Source organism: Akebia trifoliata, chromosome 9, assembly GCF_017979445.1.
Source record: "Akebia trifoliata isolate Shusen 1 chromosome 9, ASM1797944v1, whole genome shotgun sequence".
NCBI classification, from domain to species: Eukaryota; Viridiplantae; Streptophyta; class Magnoliopsida; order Ranunculales; family Lardizabalaceae; genus Akebia; species Akebia trifoliata.
In genome coordinates, this window is record NC_141383.1 from 17597925 (window position 1) to 17617411 (window position 19487).

At 37.3% G+C, this 19487-nt stretch overlaps 1 protein-coding gene across 1 annotated transcript; it reads left to right on the plus strand.

Annotated features, from left to right (window-relative positions):
- Positions 1 to 1391: 1391 nt before the first annotated feature.
- LOC147394459 (uncharacterized) lies at positions 1392 to 4320 on the plus strand. Its single transcript, XM_086453303.1, has 6 exons — positions 1392 to 1520; positions 1608 to 1967; positions 2058 to 2381; positions 2448 to 2571; positions 2618 to 3078; positions 3814 to 4320. Exons 1-6 carry the CDS (start codon positions 1392 to 1394, stop codon positions 4318 to 4320), a joined length of 1905 nt encoding a protein of 634 aa, XP_086309429.1.
- The last annotated feature ends 15167 nt before the right edge of the window (positions 4321 to 19487 follow it).

Consider the following 19487-nt stretch of genomic DNA (forward strand, 5'->3'; position numbering starts at 1 on the left):
TTTTTTATCTTTACTAGTAAACGTGTATTGTAAAGGTGGTCGTATACGAGTAGAGTATTATTTTAAGAATTACATGCACGCCTGATGGGCATAGACGAAGATGATTGGTCAGTGATCACTAGCAATCTAGTAGTAGTCGAACGTTCTAACACATCAAAAAGAGACCTATTGCTTACGGTCACGTCAAACGGCACGTCTGAGCCAGATAAATGGTCACTAGTGTGGTAAGCGCAGCGATCGACCACAAAATCAAGAACTAAAAGTCAGATTTATGTTGTAACATCATGTCCCGACTGGGAGCGATCCAGTCGTGAATCCCAACACTCAAATTCCATTAATCCACCACCTGTATTATGTATCTGTTGTTAAATTTCAAACTATAAACTGAAAAGTATGTTTATTATTTCAATGTTGCCAACTGTATTCGCATAAAATAGAAAATGTATTATGAGTATGGATGATTGATACTATGTGTAACTTTTAAACTGTTTAATTGCTCATCCCTGGCTATATGTACCAGTTAATCGTAGTTTCAATTGTAAAATTTGCATGTTTTGAAATAATGCAGTATAATTATTCGATCACGTTAGGTGAGGTTATTAGTAGGAATTATTTGTGGACCTACTGAGTAACCATTGTTACTCACCCTTTCCTTCCATTTTTTTTAATTGTAGAGCCTACAGTTAGTGCAGCAGGTATTGAGTTATTAGCCGAGGAACATCTGGTTAGTCAGATCGACGACCAGAGTCCGTTAGCCGATGAGCATCATGACTACTTCTACTAGGAGTTTGTTCATCTTAGGAGAGGTCTATGTTTTGGGGCCGAGTGCTAGGTCTATGTTAGAGTGAGAAAAATTTTGTAATCCTGTATATTTTTATTTCTTTTTGTGCAACTCTGACCTCGATTTATGTTGTTTATAAATTTTTCCGTCTTTCGTTTCCTATTCATTATGGATATGTTACTTTATACAGGATTGTTGGAGTTGGTTTATCAGGTTTGAGTTCCGTGAAACGCTAACATAAACAGAGAAAACCATGCTAAAATTTCGAGGCGCCACCTAGTGCCTCGAGGCGGCCTTGGGATTTGTGTTAGTGTTTGGTGGGGCGTCACAGGTGGTATCAGAGCTTATTAGTAGTTCCGTATTGGGATTACGAACTCTTCCGTGTCTAGAGTCCATAGAGCTTAGTAAGATTAAGATAGGATCTTAGGTTCTTTTAGTTAGTAATGAAAATGGTGTTCATTACTAAATTCTTAATTACGATATCGATAAATTCTTTCATAAGAACAACCTTAGCCTTATGATAATAGATGCCTTGTTGATGATGAGCAGAAACGAGATGAGCGGATGGGGCAGAGGTGGAGACCGAGGGAGAGGCCAAACTACAGTAGAAATGGGACAGGCATCGGATCAGTCCCCCTATCCGCTAGCACAGCTTGTGTCGTTCATAGGACATATGGCTGAGTCCGAGAACAAGTTTAGGAAAGAGATGCTCGAGTCACAGGCTAGGCTAGCCAAGGAAGTAGCTGAGTTGAGGGAGCGCTAGGCTTTTTCACAAGAGGCCGACCCTATTCCACCCCCAGAGCCACCACATGAGCCATGGCCACAGGTTGTACCATTGAGGACTGTGAGAACTCCTCCACCCCAGGTACCGACAGACCCAGGGATGTGGCTACAGAACTTCCAACGACTACGCCCACCTAGATTTAGAGGTTTTTCGGACCCAGCTGAGGTTGAGGAATGGGTTTTGAGGACCCGAGAGATCCTGAGCATTATGCAGTGCCCGAGAGACCAATGGGTACCGGTGGCTGCATTTCAGTTTGACGGGGATGTCGGCCATTGGTGGTTTTTCGAGAAAAATGTTTTGGGGGATGAACCTTTCGAGTGGTCCGATTTCGAGAGGATGTTCCTAGATCGATTCATATTCGAGACGGCCCGAGAGATTAAGTTTCATGAGTTTTCAAGTTTGGTGCAAGACAACCTATCCATTATGGACTACGAGCTGAGATTTAGTAGGTTATCACGAAACACACCTGAGCTAATTCCGACCGATCTGTAGAAAGCTCGCAGATTTTTCAGAGGACTACGACCCTACCTAAGGGCCAGGATATCAGCGATCGAGATCACTAGCTACAGAGACACAGTGAGTCGAGCGCAGAGGGTTGAGCGAGAGGATATGGAGTTACAAACTTCAAGAGGACAGACTAGTCAACCCCAGACTTTATTTCTCCCTAGGGCTGATCCAGCCAAGAGGTCGATGTTTTCGAGATCGAGTGCCTCTGGACCCACGTATTCGCAGTATCGAGCTCCTGCACTACCGAGTTATGGACCAGTTGGGGCTTCAATGAGGCCAACAGGGCCAACGGGACCAACCAGGCAGAGTGTGAGACCACCCATCCCACAAAGACCTATTCAAATATGATCGTTAGCATGTTTTGGGTGCGGACAGACGGGACACATCAGGAGAAACTGCCCTTCATCACAACAATTGTCGGGGGTGACTCCTAGACCCCAAGATAGAGTTTACCATCTGAATCAAGAGGAGATACCAGTTTTTGACAAGGTGTTAGAAGGTACAATTTTGATTTCCAACATTAAGATTCGAGTTTTCTGATATAGGCCGGTTAATGAAACTATCTACACCATTGGGAAATCGACAGATAACTCAGAAATTATGTCGAAACTATGTAATTAAGATAGAGGACCAAGAGATGAGTATCGACCTCATGACATTAGATTGCTCTGACTTTGATGTCATTTTGGGGATGGACTGGCTAGTGCAGAACCATGCCCAAGTTGATTGCTTCGCGAGATCGGTAGTCTTCAGACGGCCGGGTTATCCGAAAGTCAAGGTTCGAGGATCCAGGTATAGAGGAGACGGTCCTTTAAGAAACCAGTTGGGGACCTTGAGTATATCAGAACTAGAGACATCGATGGATATGGTAGGGGTAGTCAGGGAATTTGGGGATGTTTTTCCAGACGAATTACCAGATTTGCCTCCATGTAGTGAGATAGAGTTTTCTATTGATTTGGTACCAGGCACAGGGCCTATCTCCATCGTACCATACCGAATGACCCCGGTAAAGACCCGAGAGCTGAAAACACAATTGATGAGCTTACTAACTTGGTGTTTATTCGACCGAGTTCCTTACCCTGGGGAGCACCGATTTTGTTTGTTAAGAAGAATGATGGGTCATTCCGTTTATGTATCAACTATCGGAGGTTAAATCAAGTGACCATCAAGAATAAGTACCCCCTTCTGCGCATTGATGATTTATTCGACCAACTACAAGGTGCCTAATACTTCTCTAAGATTGATTTGCAATCTGAGTACCACTAGTTGAGGATCCGGGAGGCGGATATCCCGAAGACTGCATTTCGGACTAGGCTAGGGCACTTTGAATATCTAGTGATGCCTTTCGGTCTGACGGATGCACCGACAACATTCATGGATCTGATGCACTGGGTATTTTGAGAGCACCTCGACAAGTTTGTCATTGTGCTCATAGACGACATCCTAATTTACTCTAAGTCGAGGGAGGACCACGAAAGACACCTCCGGATTACACTTCAGATTTTATGAGAACATAAGCTATATGCCAAGTTTAGCAAGTGTGAATTCTGACTCCAGAAGGTAAAGTTCCTAGGACACGTGGTGTCCAATGAAGGGATAGCAGTAGACCCTTCTAAGGTTGATATGGAAACAGCCGAAGACAATAACCGATATTAGGAGTTTTCTTGGGATGGCCGGCTACTATAGAAGGTTTATTAAGAGATTTTCCACTATTACAGTACCGTTGACGAGACTGACATAGAAAAACATCCAATTTGAATGGGATGACAAATGCAAGACTGCATTCCAAGAATTGAAGAAGAGGTTGACGATCGCTCCAATTTTGATATCACCAACTCCGGGTGAAAGTCTAACGATATTTACAGATGCTTCTGGGATTGGTTTGGGAGCTGTATTGATGGAGTGCGGGAAGGTAGTAGCATACGCATTGAGGAAGTTGAAAAATGATGAGAAGAATTACCCCATTCATGACCTGGATTTAGCCGCTATAGTGTTTGCACTACGTATTTGGAAACATTACTTATACGGAGAGAAGTTTGAAGTATTCTCCGATCATAAGAGTCCTAAGTACATATTCTCACAAAAAGAATTAAATATGAGGCAACGACGTTGGATGGAGTACCTCAAGGACTACGACTTTACCCTTGAGTATCACCCGGGAAAAGTCAATGTGGTTGCTGGCGCGTTGAGTAGAAATAATGTAGCTTACATGTTGGTAAAGAATGGCAGTTGCTTGAGCAAGCCATAGAAACAGTGTTCGAGACTCCGAGGGAAACGTACAGACCGCACATCTACTTAGGTACATTGAGGATTGAAAACGAGTTGATAACATGTATTAAAGAAGTCCAGCAAGTAGATGAAGATGTAGGAGAATATGAACTGAGGGCTAGGGACCTGACCGACTTAGATTGGTCAATAGGATCAAATGAGGTTCTCAGATTTCGAGGCAGGATGTGGATACCGAAGGACTCACAATTGAGGTCAGACATACTGAGTGAGGCACACAGTTCCCGATACTCGATTCACCCAGGAGGCACAAAGATGTATAGAGATCTACGAAGGAATTTCTGGTTCCCAGGTATAAAGAAAGTAATCGTAGAATATGTGGGTAAATGCCTAACCTGCCAGCAAGTCAAAGCAGATCACCGCCACCCGGCAGGCTTAGTCCAACTATTACCCATAGCGGAATGAAAATGGGAGCATGTGACCATGGACTTCGTAGTCGAGTTTCCGAGAGCCAGTGACGGGTCAGATGCCATATGGGTGATCGTGGATCGACTAACGAAATCGACACATTCCATCCCCATTCAAATTTCATTTGGCGTTGATAGACTAAGCCAGATATACGTAGATGAGATAGTTCGACTACATGGGGTGTCGATTTCTATCGTGTCAGACAGGTATCCCAAATTCACTTTGCGATTCTGGGAGAGTCTCCACAAAGCCATGGGTACTCAATTGAATTTCAGTACAACTTTTCACCCACAGTCTGATGGACAATCCGAGCAAGTTATTCAGATTTTAGAAGATATGCTATGGGCATGTGTGTTGGATTTTGGAGGAGGCTGGAAGTGCCATTTACCGCTGGTGGAATTCTCCTACAACACTAGCTTTCAAGCTAGTATTGGCATGGCACCATTTGAGGCTTTATACGGCAAGCCTTGTCGATCACCGATATATTGGGAAAAAACAGGAGATGCCAGGGTGTTGGGACCCGAGATTGTTGAGGAAACTACTGAGACAGTACGCATTATACGGAACAGACTGAAAACTGCTCAGAATAGACAAAAAATTTATGCAGACAAGCGACGCAGACCTTTGAAATTTCAAGTTGAAGATTAAGTATTCTTGAAAGTATCGTCCCGAAGAGGAATCTCCAGATTTAGCGTGAAGGGCAAGTTAAAGCCGCGGTTTGTGGGACCATTTGAGATAGTTGAACGGATTGGTTTAGTGGCTTACAGATTGATCCTACCCCCGCAGCTTGAGCAGGTTCATAATGTATTTCACGTATCCATGTTGAAGAGATACTTACTAGACCCTTCACACGTGGTAGACTTGCGGGAGTTAGAGGTAGACGATGACGTATCATACGAGGAAGGTGTGGTACAAATACTTGACAAGAGGGTAAAACAACTCAGATCCAAAGTCATTCCTTTAGTCAAAGTATTGTGGAGGCACCACAACATTGAGGAAGCCACTTGGGAGAAAGAAGCCGAGATGCAGACTAAGTACCCAGAACTGTTCTGAAGACTAAGGTACTATCTCAATTTTGACGACGAAATTTTTATTGTGGGGGGAGAATGTAACACCCCGTGTTTTAACTCGTATCTCGAAGAGATCAGATAGTGTTAATTCGAGGAATATTCTAAAAGGATAACCTAGAGTAAAGTACCCGGATTATGTTACGTTCATTTTTGTTAAAAATCGACTTAGCCATTAGTTTCGAAATGATCAAAATATATACTTTAGCAAGTTCGGGTGAAAAAGTTAACAAATTCACGAATTTCGTGTTGAACGGGATCCAAAATAGAGAATTTTCGTTAGAAGGAGAATCAGGACGATTCGACCACACCATTAGGACTGCAACGAAAAATTATTCGAAATGGTATACTCGTTTGTCATTTTTCGAGCCCGAATAGTTAAGTTACGGTTAAAACTAGAAAGAATAAAGAAATTACAAGTATGCCTTCGCCCTTGCTATAAAAGAAAGCTGACTTTCTTTTAAGTCATTCTCTTTCTTTTTCAAAACACCCAAACTCAACTTTTCTCAAACCTAGGGTTCTCTCCTCTTCACCTCAAGATCCGTTGAGAAGGAATGACCGTTGAATCCCGACGAACAAGACAAAATTGTCAGTTACGACGATAACTACAGCCTTACCTTCCTTCTTAACCCATTCACGTTCGTTTTTCTCACCCTCTACCAAAAATCAGCAAGTACATCAGGGTATCATCAAACTCGGAACTTCACCTTGTTAGTAGAGGCTCGTCTTTTATGGTAGAAATGAAGGAGAGTGCCGTCGTCAAAGGAGTTGCAAACCCTCGCCCTCTTTGCATCAAACTCAGCTCAACATCAACTCTTTCACCACCAACCTTGATCATAGTGCGAGTTTATCATGTTCGATGTCCACAAACCATGTAGGGGACTTTCGATTCCTATTGGTAACTTTAGATTTCGAAATGTGTATTTAGGTTATTTTTAACAAAACTTATTGTTTGTTTTAAATCATAGAAATCTTTGTTTGAATTGAAATTCATGCTAGAAATAAGGATTTGATGTGTTTTATCTATGTTTTAAATGTTGAATTCGTGGATAGGTCGAATGGTTCGAAGAATGGAAGAAGAATCGAAAAGGGGATCGAAAACTCGAAAGTTCGAATGAAGTTCAGGCTATCGGCGGGAAGGGTCGGTGCCACTGGCACCTGCCTAAGGCATTCTGTCGATCCCACCGATAGAATGGAGCTTCAACCACCGATGAAACCAAGAGAAAATTTTATACAGTCGGCAGGAGGCGTCGGTTCCACCGACATCTGTCGATAACCAATTTATCGATCCCACCGAAAAAATTATGGTTCTGCCACCCACCATCTGTCGACAGAAACAGTTCTTCAGAACTGACTCTCTGTTTTTTGTCCCATTTCAGAACAATGAGAATGATTTTAAGATCCAAATCTCAAAGGATCAAAATTCAAATTTTGGTTTCAAGAACAAAATGTAAATTTTGACGTTTTCGAAATTTTTTTCAAAATATAATAACTTTCGCGTTACTTTGAATTAGGCTATAAAATTTATATGGTGTCGAATCTCATGATTGAGGCTTTTATTTTAAAAAACCCATTTTCAATTTGGAGAACTTTGAAAAATTAAATTTCCAACACTTAGCCAAATTTTGACTAATTTTTATCATTTTGGCCAGCTTAGGTACTGTGCATCGCGGGACCTCGTTTTGAATAAACCTTGATGATTTCCAATTGAAAACTCAAAAATGACTTTGAAAGATTGAAAATGAATGATTTGATTCGAAAAGACGAAAAGTGAAAGTACCCAAAAAATGGGGAAAGGGATGAAACGGTAAAATGCCAGAATCACACCCGAGGGGTGATGTCTGCATTTTACATTGTATGTTGTATTTAGGTTGGTGAAAGGATATCTAAGTTATTAATGAAAGGGTTGCATGTTTATTTACGATTATGTTATCGCATGTGCTAAGTACTATTATTTATTTTTAGGACGGGTGGCTACAGTTGCATGGTAGGAACTGGATATCCATTCTGAATCCTGTTCTGAATACACCAGTGAACATGTATTGTAAAGGTGATCGTATACGAGTAGAATATTATTTTGAGAATCACACGCATGCCTGATAGGCATAGACGAAGATGATTAGTCAGTGATCACTAAGAATCTAGTAGTAGTCGAACATTTTGACACATCGAAAAGAGACCCATTGCTTACGGACACGTCAAACGGCCCGCCTGAGCCGGATAAATGGTCACCAGCGTGGTAAGTGCAGCAATCGATCACAAAATTAGGAACTAAAAGCCAGATTTACATTGTAACATCATGTCCCTACTGGTAGCGATCCAGTCGTGAATCCCAACGCTCAAATTCCATTACTCCACCACTTGTACTATGTATCTGTGTTATATTTCGAATTATAAATTGAAAGGCATGTTTACTGTTTCAATGTTGTCAACTGTATTTGCATAAATGGAAAATGTATAATGAGTATGGATGATTGATGCTATGTGTAATTTTAAATTGTTCAGTTGTTCATCCCTGGCTCTATGTACTAGTTAATCGTAGTCTCAACTGTAAAACTTGCATATTTTGAAATGATGCAGTATGATTTGCCAATCATGTTAGGTGAGGTTATTAGTAGGAATTGTTTGTGGACCTACTAAGTAACCATTGTTACTCACCCTTTCCTTCCATTTTTTTTAGTTGTAGAGCCTACAGTTGGTGCAGCGAGTGTTGAACTATTAGTCGAGGAACATCTGATCGGTCAGATCGACGATCAGAGTCCGTTACCCGGTGAGCATCATGACTACTTCTACTAGGAGTCTATTCATCCTAGGAGAGGTCTATGTTTTGGGGCAGAGTGCTAGGTCTATGTTAGAGTAAGGAAAATTTTGTAATCCTGTATATTTTTATTCCTTTTTGCGTAACTCTGACCTCGCTTTATGTTGTTCATAAATTTTTTCGTCTTCCGTTTCCTATTCATTATGGATATGTTACTTTATACAGGATTGTTGGAGTTGTTTTATCAGGTTTGAGTTCCGTGAAACGTTAACATAAACAGAGGAGACTATGCCAAAATTTTGACGCGCCACCTAGTGCCTCAAGGCAGCCTTGGGATTTGTGTTAGCGTTTGGCAGGGCGTCACATGTATGGTCATTTTCCCCGTGACTCTGCTAACTTCGTAATCGTTATTATCTTATTGGGTCCTAACTGCCCTTTTTCGAATAGGCTTGGAAGTGATGATTGTACTATCCCTATTTCTTCTCGTAGTCCTCCCTGTGTTGGGATATCTACCCTGGGGTTCTTTTGAGATTCATCCTTAAAATGGTGACCGAGTTTTTCTTCTATCCTCTCTAACCTTTTTGTCAGTTGACCCACCATAATCATTTGAGCCTCAAACATCTCCGATTGTCTCTTTTCCATGTGTGCTTGACTTTGGGATAATTTCGAGACTACTTCTATTAACTATTCTATCTTGGTGAGTTTACTCGACTTAGGTAGGTCTTCCCCACTAGTTTGATTCCTTGTCATGGGTCTAGTTGTAACTCTGTTTCTTTGCAAATTTCCTAACCTACGAGTTCAGTAATCTACTATTTATCAGAAGCAAGACACTCCTTAGATCCATGTCAACATCATTCTTACGGAAGCATTAGCCACTATTATAATAAGGAATCAAGTAATGAACACTATTTTCATTACTAACTTGATGAATCTAGAATCTTATCTTAGGCTTACTAGGCTCTATGGATTTCTAGACATAGAGGAGCTCGTAATTCCAATACAGAACTACTAATGAACTCGGATATCGGATTCCTAGTAACACTCTAGGCTTACCTCTAACATTGCGGTATCAGCCATTTTCTAAAACATATCCGACCTGTATCTCATACGGATCTAATGCTATGCTCTGATACCATTCTGTGGCGCCCCGCCAAACGCTAACACAAATCCCAATGCCAAATCTCAAAGTACTAGGTGGCACCTCAAAGTTTCGACATGGCGTCCTCTGTATATGTTAGCGTTCAACGGAACACAACACCTGATAATCCAATATAACAAAACCTGTATATATAGATGCAAATATAGAAAATTTACAACGGAAGACTAATTACATCTAACATGTAAGTTGATCAGAGTGCGAAAGATTTAACAATATACAGGCTTATCAAAATACTCTCACTCTAACATAGGCCTAAACTCTCAATCCAAAAACTACATACATCCTGGATAAAACTAACAACACTAAGAGATGTAGCCCTAGGGCTTACTAGGCAATAGACTCTGATCGTCGATCTAACCGATCAGATACTCCTCAATTACTGACTCTACACCTGCCTCGGTAACTGCAAGTGCTGAAACTAAAAAAATAGGAAGGAAAGGGTGAGTAACGAGAGTTACCCAGTAAATCCACAATCAATTCCTACTAATAACCCTTCCTAAACATGATTGAATAAAGCATACTGAACATTTTAATACATGCAAGATTTTACAGAATAAAATACGATCAACTGGTACATATAACCAGGGATGAGCAACTAAACGGTTTAAAAGTTGCACATAACATCAATCATCCATACTCATTATATATTTTATGCAAATACAGTTGACAACGTTGAAATAATAGACATACTTTTCAGTTTATATTTCGAAACATAACAACAGATACATAGTACAAGTGGTGGAGTATTGGAATTAAAGAGTTGGGATTCATGACTAGATCGCTCCCAATCGGGACATGATATTCCTCAATAATATCATAGTTCCTGATTTTGTGGCTGGTCGCTGTTTACCACGCTTACGGGACCATTTTTTCTGTTCAGGCTGGCCGTTTGATGTGATTGTAAGCAATGGGTCTCTTTTCGATGTGTTAGAACGTTCGACTACTACTAGATTGTTAGTGATCACTGACTAATCATCTTTGTCTATGCCTATCAGGCATGTATGTGATTCCCAAATGACACTCCACTTGTATACGATCACCTTTACAATACACGTTCACTAGTAAAGATAAGAAAGGAATGGACCCGGATTCCAGTTATAACTCCACTCTCATACGCGTCCCATACCACGTATGAGCTTGGTGGTCCCTACCATACATCCCAGGATAGTACACCCCTCCGGAAGATGTGACGCACTATCCCTTCAAACATTCACAAACCCTTTAATATATATAAATTTTTATTTAAAATGAAAGAGAAATTAACAGATCAGGGTTGAAAATAGATATCTAGTTCCTACCATGCAACTGTGGCCACCCGGCCTAAAAATAAATAACAGTACTCAGCGCATGCACTAACATAATCGTAAATAAACATGCAACCCTTTCATTAATAACCTGGATATCATTTCACCAACCTACACACAACATATAATGTAAAATGCAGACATCACCCCTCGGGTGTAATTCTGGCTTTTTACCATTCATCCCCTTTTTCGTTCTCTCGACATTCTCACTTTTTATTTTTTCAAATCAAACCATTCATTTTCAATCTTTCAAAGTCATTTTTGGTCTTTCCATCGAAAAACATCAAAGTTTATTCAAAACGAGATTCTGGCAATGCACGGGATCAAAGTTGTTAAAAATAAAGAAAGCTAGCGAAAATTTGGCCAAGTGTCGAAAACTCGATTTTTCAAAGTTCTCAAAATTGAAAACGAATTTTTAGAAATGAAAGTCTCGATCACGAGATTCAACACCATATAATTTTTTTTAATCTAATTCAAAGTAATGCGAAAGTTATTACATTTTGAAAATTTGTCGAAAACGTTGAAATCTACGTTTTGCTTTTGAAATCAAAATTTGGATTTTGATCCTTTGAGATTTGGATCTTGAAACCATTCCCATTATTCCGAAATGGGGGATAAAACCTTAATTTCATTAAAGAACTTAAAGTAAATGTTTTTTAATGAAATAAAGGGTGGGAAATCAAGTATAGGCAATGAGGAGGGCAACCCAAAACTTAGAGTCTGTTTCTGACTCAAAAAGATGCTGTCGGAGGCAGAATCTTGATCTATAGGTGGAACCGACAGTTCCTACAGACAGAAGATACTTATCGACTGTAGAAGCTTCATTTTGTCGGTGGAACCGATATAATGGTCATCGGTGGAACCGACAGAATGGTCATCGGTGGGTGTCGGTGGGACCAACGGTCCTGCCGACAACATTGAACTTCCTCGTGATTTTTGGATTTTTCGATCCCTTCTTTGGATCTTTATTCCGTTCTTCAAACCCTTCGACCCACCCACGAATTCAACAGTTAAAACATAGATAAAACACATCAAATCTTTATTTCTTGCATGAGTTTCAATTCAAACAAAGATTCTTATGATTTAAAATAAACAATAAGTTTTGTTAAAACAACCTAAATGTACATTTCGAAATCTAAAGTTACCAATAGGAATCGAAAGTCCCCTACTTGGTTTGTGGTTGTCAATGGTGATGAATCAACACTAAGGATCAATGTTTGGCAGCTCGAAGTTCTGAAAGTGGTTGAACTCGGGTGCCAACGGTGTGGTTGGTCTCGAAACCTACTTTGAAGGTGTTCTTCCCCTTTCTAATGACAAACAACGACTCTCCTACGATTTGGATGAGGTTCCAAGTGATTATAAATAAACCCACTTGCTGATTTTTGTGGGAGACTAAGAGAAAGAAAATGAAATGGAGGTTGGATGGGGTGAGCATGTGGAGCTCGACAACGCTGACGACTTTGCCTTCCTTGTCGAGGTTCAACTCGGACTTGATTAGGATAGATCTTGATAGGAATGGGTTCAAACCCTAGGTCTAGAAAATGACTGAGTTGAGTTCTTTAGAGAAAAGTGAAGAAGTGAAATGAAATAAAAGAAAGTAAGCTTTCTTTTATAAGAGGGCTGAGGGCATTTTGACATTTTCTACTTATTTTTATTTTCGACGAAATCTTGACCATTCGAACTCGAAAAATGACAAATGAGTATTCTATTTCTAAATTTTTTTCGTTTCGGATCTTACGGTTTTATCGAATTTTCTTGATTCTCAAGCTAACAAAATTTCACTGTTTGGGGTTTCACTTAATGAGAAATTCGAGGATTTTATAACTTTTTCCTCCGAATTCGAATTCGAACTTGCTTACAGGCTAATGTATATATTATGATTCTTTTGAATCTAATGGCGAAGTCGATTTTCCTCGAAATTAATCATAGTAATATTCGAGTATTTTACTCTAAGTCTCTCCTTCAATATTTTCCTCCAAATCTCACCATTTAATTTTCTCGAGATATGAGTTGAAAATCCGGGATATTACAATTGCACAACTCCTAAGGCAATTCTTGTTGACATTACCTTACTGTCCAAAAAGATTTTGGCATCACAGTTAGTGTAGACCCAATGGGTTTAGATTTCGGTCAATAGTCTTATTTTGAGTCCTAGAGTGTAATGTACTTCTTCATTTGTCTTAGCTCATCCTTTTGAATCTCATGACTTTAACTTATCACAAATAAATAATTAAAAATCATAATTTATTTGAAAACAATAATAAGCATAGATTATTAATGAATTATCTACTTAAGAGATTTAATGTATGATGAAGCTTTAAAGTCTCTATAATTAAGATCTTAGAAATGACTTTTTATGCCTTAATCATCAATAATGTAATATATACCTATTAATATTGATAATCATTCTTACATAAATGTGTTTAAACAAATAAATGAAATTATTCTTTAAAGTAAATTATTTATCTTTAAGAAAATTTAGTTTAATTAGTGTATATTTTATTAATCTTTAATTAGATGCAATCTCTTTTCATCTAGGTAAAGACATATATAAATTTCAAGTCAAATAATCTTGAAATTAACGCATTTATCATTGGATAATTCTTTTTACCATGATGTCAATTTTTTATCGGTACCTACCACATTACCTTGGTTCATTAGTGATAGAAACCTACAGTTGTACATGTATTCTATCAAGTACATTTATTCAATCATTTATAATAATAATAAGTTAAATATATTAAAGAATAAGGACGAACAACAAGAAAATTAATTTTCTTAAAAAGATTTTTATTTATCTTGAAGTATGAAAATAATCTGTTGCTCTTGAGTATTTGTGAAGGGGCCTCTAATTTGTTAGGTTGTTTAAAAAATTGATCCTCTAATGATATTATGACTCTTAAAACACGATGGAATGTTGAGACATAATCTCAAGAAAAATGAAATGGTACGATTTCTTACATTATATCCTAACATGTAAAGAAATTTGATAATTTACTCTACAATTGTCTCTCTTGGAGTACTAGTGAGACGAATAGATATTTAAAAATACTGCATAAATTTTCAAAGGCAATAAGCTTCATGCGTATAATATCACAACTTATTTCTCTAACGTCAATTTCATCCATTAACTCATTACTTTTTTTTTTTTTTTTATCTTTGTTTCTGTAGTTTAGCTTATTGAAGCTATCTACGTTGTTTTCATGCTTACAAATATGGTGTACCAAAAACAACAAGTTGTGTAATCATTCGTCGTTTTCGATCCCACTCATCAACAAATTCATCCCATTCTTCAATAATATCCTTCTAACAATTATGTATATAATAATATTAACAACTTTGTAAACATATGTTAAATACTATTTTAAAAATTTTAGCTACTGTTCCTGAACCAGTGAAATCAAACTTTACGTTAAAAATATACTTTCTTCTTAAAAAATATTTTATTTTTATTAAGATAAAAAGATAGAGAAGCTGTACAAGTAATAACTGACAAAAATCACTTATGCATTAAGTTGATCAATTTATGGTATTAACTGGATGACAAATTTGACCTCTTCTAATAGGCTGTTATTTTAGAGAATATATTATTAAATAATTGATTCTTATAAAATTAGTACCTATATCCCTTGAAACCATAAATTCATTAATGTAAAAGGTAACTTACTAGTCTCAGTAACATAGAATATTTCATAAAATTCGTACGAAAATATTTTTGTCACCTAATCACTTCAATTGAGATAATTGGCACGATCAATCGGACTTTATAATTCTATGAAAACTAGGTATTTTCTTGTTAGAGTTATAAAAAAAAAAATAGTTTGATTAATTATATATTATTATTTTAAAAAATAATAATATTCAATGATTATGAATCAATTACATAAAATAATCAAATCCGTTGCGATTAAAGTCAAATGTTTGGGTGTAGATCCCCTAAATCCCCTATAGGATTAGTGAGCCAATTGAGGTCCTACAAGGCATTTTCAATGGCTATTTCAGCCTTGTGAGACGTTGGCTTTGGCAGACTTCATCACTTATCATAAGATTGATAATATGAGCTTATTTATTCCAGTAGCTCGCATCAAACTCTTATTCATTTTAGTCGTTAATTTTCCAACCTCGTTGGAGATTTGTTTTTCTTCTTAGTGTTACTATATGATGAAAACCTATAAACCCTTGGCCAATGCACTACCATGGTAGTCACCAAGTTAGTTAAAATTTACAACTAACAAGAAAATTCCATATTCACAAGGTATGAAGTTTACACAAATTGCCCTCGACATTTCACATGTTCCACTAAAATCTCAAAACCTATCAATAAAAGAGTTGCACAAACCATTTATGATCTTTGATAAAGAAAGCTATATCTTTGAAGATGAACAAACATGTAGTTGCAAATATTTTAAAATTTTATCTTTTTTCTCAATTAAGTATATAAGTAGTAAACTCAATAACACACAAATACCATAACTACAAACATGAATAAGGTTTCGTCTCCAAAATGTTCAAGAACAAAATCTTACTAAAGATGGTTATCCCAAGTTCTTAACTATTACTTCAACAACTCTAAATCTATATTTTGGTTGCAATTTAAGAACAAAATTCTATAAATCTTAATAGACTTGAATTAAAACCTTGTATATCAAATCAAACAAATTGACAAAATAAAAAATAAAAAATCAGTCAAAAAATATGAAGTAATGAACATATACATCAATATCAATATGAAAAATGATAAGAAAAATAATTGAAGGAGAATATCAAGAGATCAAATTAATTTTGAAGTTTTTCATTCTTCGATGAAGATCTAAGCCCCAAACTAGGGGTGGCAATGGGTTGGGTTATGTCATGTTGTGGTAAGGTTATTATGAAAATTTGCCAAATCCCGACCCATTTAATAATTGTGTCAAAAACTTAAATCCAACCCAAGACATTTATTAAATAGGTAAACTTGACCCAACCCATGTAATATGTATGATAAAATTCTAATCTTAATTGAAAAAATAAGTTCCATTTCCTCTACTAAAAATAAAATACCATTAGTAAAAATAAAATCACACAACCCTAAAACAATATCTACCAAAATATAAAAATAAGATTCAATGGTAAAAAATAACTTTCTTTTGATTGTTTTTTCAAAGTTTATAAAATTGTCCTTTACAGTCCTGTGGGATCAGTTCATGTTTTAGGATGCGATAAGGTTATATGGTAAAAAAATTTCTTTATTGAGTTAGTAAGGAAAACATTTTTATTTATTTATTGTTATTATTATTAATTTTTTTGCACTAAGTAAATTATTTTTCATTATTACTGAGACATACTAGTCTTATTTAGTAAGATTTTAAATCTTATTAAGAGTTGTTTTTTCCCCATGGATCCCCATATTGGGAATCAAACACTACATGCCTCTAAATCTAAATGAAAAAATTATATTAAAAATATACAAATATAAATAAATAAGGACATCGTTCCATAGACAAAATTGTAGACAACATTCTAGACAAAGTTTTTTCTTATATGGCCAAAAAGTATTGAAATGGGCTGAATTTTTGTGATGATGATCTCTATGGTAAGAAGATCATCCTCACAAAAAATAAGCTTATCCTGAAACTTCTGATCCCATGAAAAGTGGTTACAAACTAACGGTAAAAAATTGATGATCCACGATGAAAGCGCCCTTGATCCGTGGGGTGCGCGGATCCGCTTTTGACCTTTGAGGTTTGAGAGTCATCACCTAGTTATTACAGTCTAGGAACCGAACTTTAGCTCTAAAAGGAAAATAAACTAATCTACGAAAGAAAAATACGGGTCCGGGGATCACGTTACGGTGTTGGAAGGTGTTAAGGTACCAACTCCGCCCGGCAAACACCGGTCTCTACTAATTCTCAAATAAAATTACATTCCTAACAAGACCTAAATAATAATAACATAATAAAAATACTCACATTTTCTGAACGCAATAATTTTGTTCCCTCAGATCTGATAGAATAGCTCCTCGTGTAGTATTCCTTGGTTAGTTTTGTCTTTGGATCTGATTTCTAATCTCCGAGGTAAAGTATCTCTTTCTTAGATCTGGATTCTTCGGATTTATTTATGAATTTCTGGGTGTATTTTGGAGGGCTTCTAGGTGTTTTTTGAGCTAAAATCGAAGTATGGGTGTTAGGTAAGGAGTTGGGACTTTAAAATTAGAGTTTATGGGAGGTTAGGGAAGCTTTTTGACCTACTTTTTCTAGGTTTTATTATTTGATAAGAAAATAAGGTGTAGAGGCTCCTATTTATAAAGTTTTTTAGAAGAATTAGGGTTTGATTAGGATTTCTTTTAGGGTTTTAATTTAGGGTTTAAACATTAGTCTTATGAGATTGACTTGATTAGTTTAAATTAGGATTTTGACTTTAGTCTTATGAGATTGACTTGATTAGTTTAGATTAGGGTTTTGACTTTAGTCTCATAAGATTGACTTTAATACTTTGACTTTAGTCTTTCTTGGTTGACTTTTAATCTTACTTGATTGACTTTAAGATTGATTTTAGTCTTACTTGATTGACTTTAATTTTTGGAGAACCCCCTTTTATTAGATCTTTAATTCTTTGGGTGTGACGCCCCGCCAAACGCTAACACAAATCCCAAGGCCAAATCCCAAGGTACTAGGTGGCACCTCGAAATTTCGGCATGGTCTCCTCTATTTATGTTAGTGTTTCCCGGAACTCAAACCTGATAAACCAATTTATAACAAAACCTGTATATAAAAATGTAGATACAGGAAAATAACAGCGGAAGACTAATTACATCTAACATGTAAGTAGATCAGAGTGCGGAAGATTTATCAATATACAGGCTTACCAAAACACTCTCACTCTAACAGAGGCCTAAACTCTCAAATCAAAAAACTACATACATCCTGGATGAAACTGACAACACTAAGGGATGTGGCCCTAGTGCTCACCAGGCAATAAAATCTGATCGTCGATCTGATCGACCAGATACTCCTCAATTACTGCCTCTACGCCTGCCTCGACAGCTGCAAGTACTGAAACTAAAAAAAAATATGAAGGAAAGGGTGAGTAACAATGGTTACCCAGTAAGTCTACAGCCAATTCTTACTAATAACCCTTCCTAAGCATGATCAAATAAAGCATACTGAACATTTTAATACATGCAAGGGTTTACAAGATAAAATACGATCAACTGGTACATATAGTCAGGGATGAGCAACTAAACAGTTCTAAAAATTTCACATAACATCAATCATCCATACTCATTATACATTTTTCATTTTATGCAAATACCGTTGGCAACATTAAAATAATAGACATGCTTCTCAGTTTGTAATTCGAAATATAACGACATATACATAATACAAATGGTGGAGTATTGGAATTAAAGAGTTGGGATTCACGACTGGATCGCTCCCAGTCCGGACATGATATTCCCCAATAACATCGTAGTTCCTGATTTTGTGGCTGGTCGTGTCTACCACGCTTGCGGGACCATTTATCCAGCTCAGGCTGGTCGTTTGACGTGACCGTAAGCAATGGATATCTTTTCGATGTGTCAGAACGTTCGACTACTACTAGATTGTTAGTGATCACTGACTAATCATCTTCGTCTATGCCTATCAGGCGTGCATGTAATTCCCAAATGACACTCCACTAGTATACGACCACTTTTACAATACACGTTCACTGGTAAAGATAAGAAAGGAATGGACCCGGATTCCAGTTGTGACTCCACTCTCATACACGTCCCATTCCACGTATGAGTTTGGTGGTCCCTATCGTACATCCCAGGATAGTGCACCCCTCCGGATGATGTGACGCACTATCCCTTCAGGCATTCGCAAACCCTTTAACAGCTCACAAAATAGCTACGTATATATATATATATATATATATATATATATATGATTTTTCATTTAAAACAAAAGAGAAATTAACAGAACAGGGTTGAGAACGGATATCCAGTTCCTACCATGCAACCGTGGCCATCCGGCCTAAAATAAATAACAGTACTCAGCGCACTCGCTAACATAATCGGAAATAAACATGCAACCCTTTCATTAATAACCTGGATATCCTTTCACCAACCTACACACAACATACAATGTAAAAGGCAGACATCACCCCTCGGGTGTGATTCTGACAATTTACCGTTTCATCCCTTTCCCATTCTTTCAACATTCTCATTTTTCATCTTTTCAAATCAACCATCCATTTCCAATCTTTCAAGGTCATTATTTCGATCTTTCCATAGAAAATCTTCAAAGTTTATTCACAAACAAGGTCCCGATGACGCACGGGGCAAAAGCTGTTAAAAATAATGAAAGCTGGTGAAAATTTGGCTAAGTGTCGGAAACTCAAATTTTCAAAGTTCTCAAAATTGAAAATGGGTTTTTCGAAATGAAAATCTCGATCATGAGATTTGACACCATA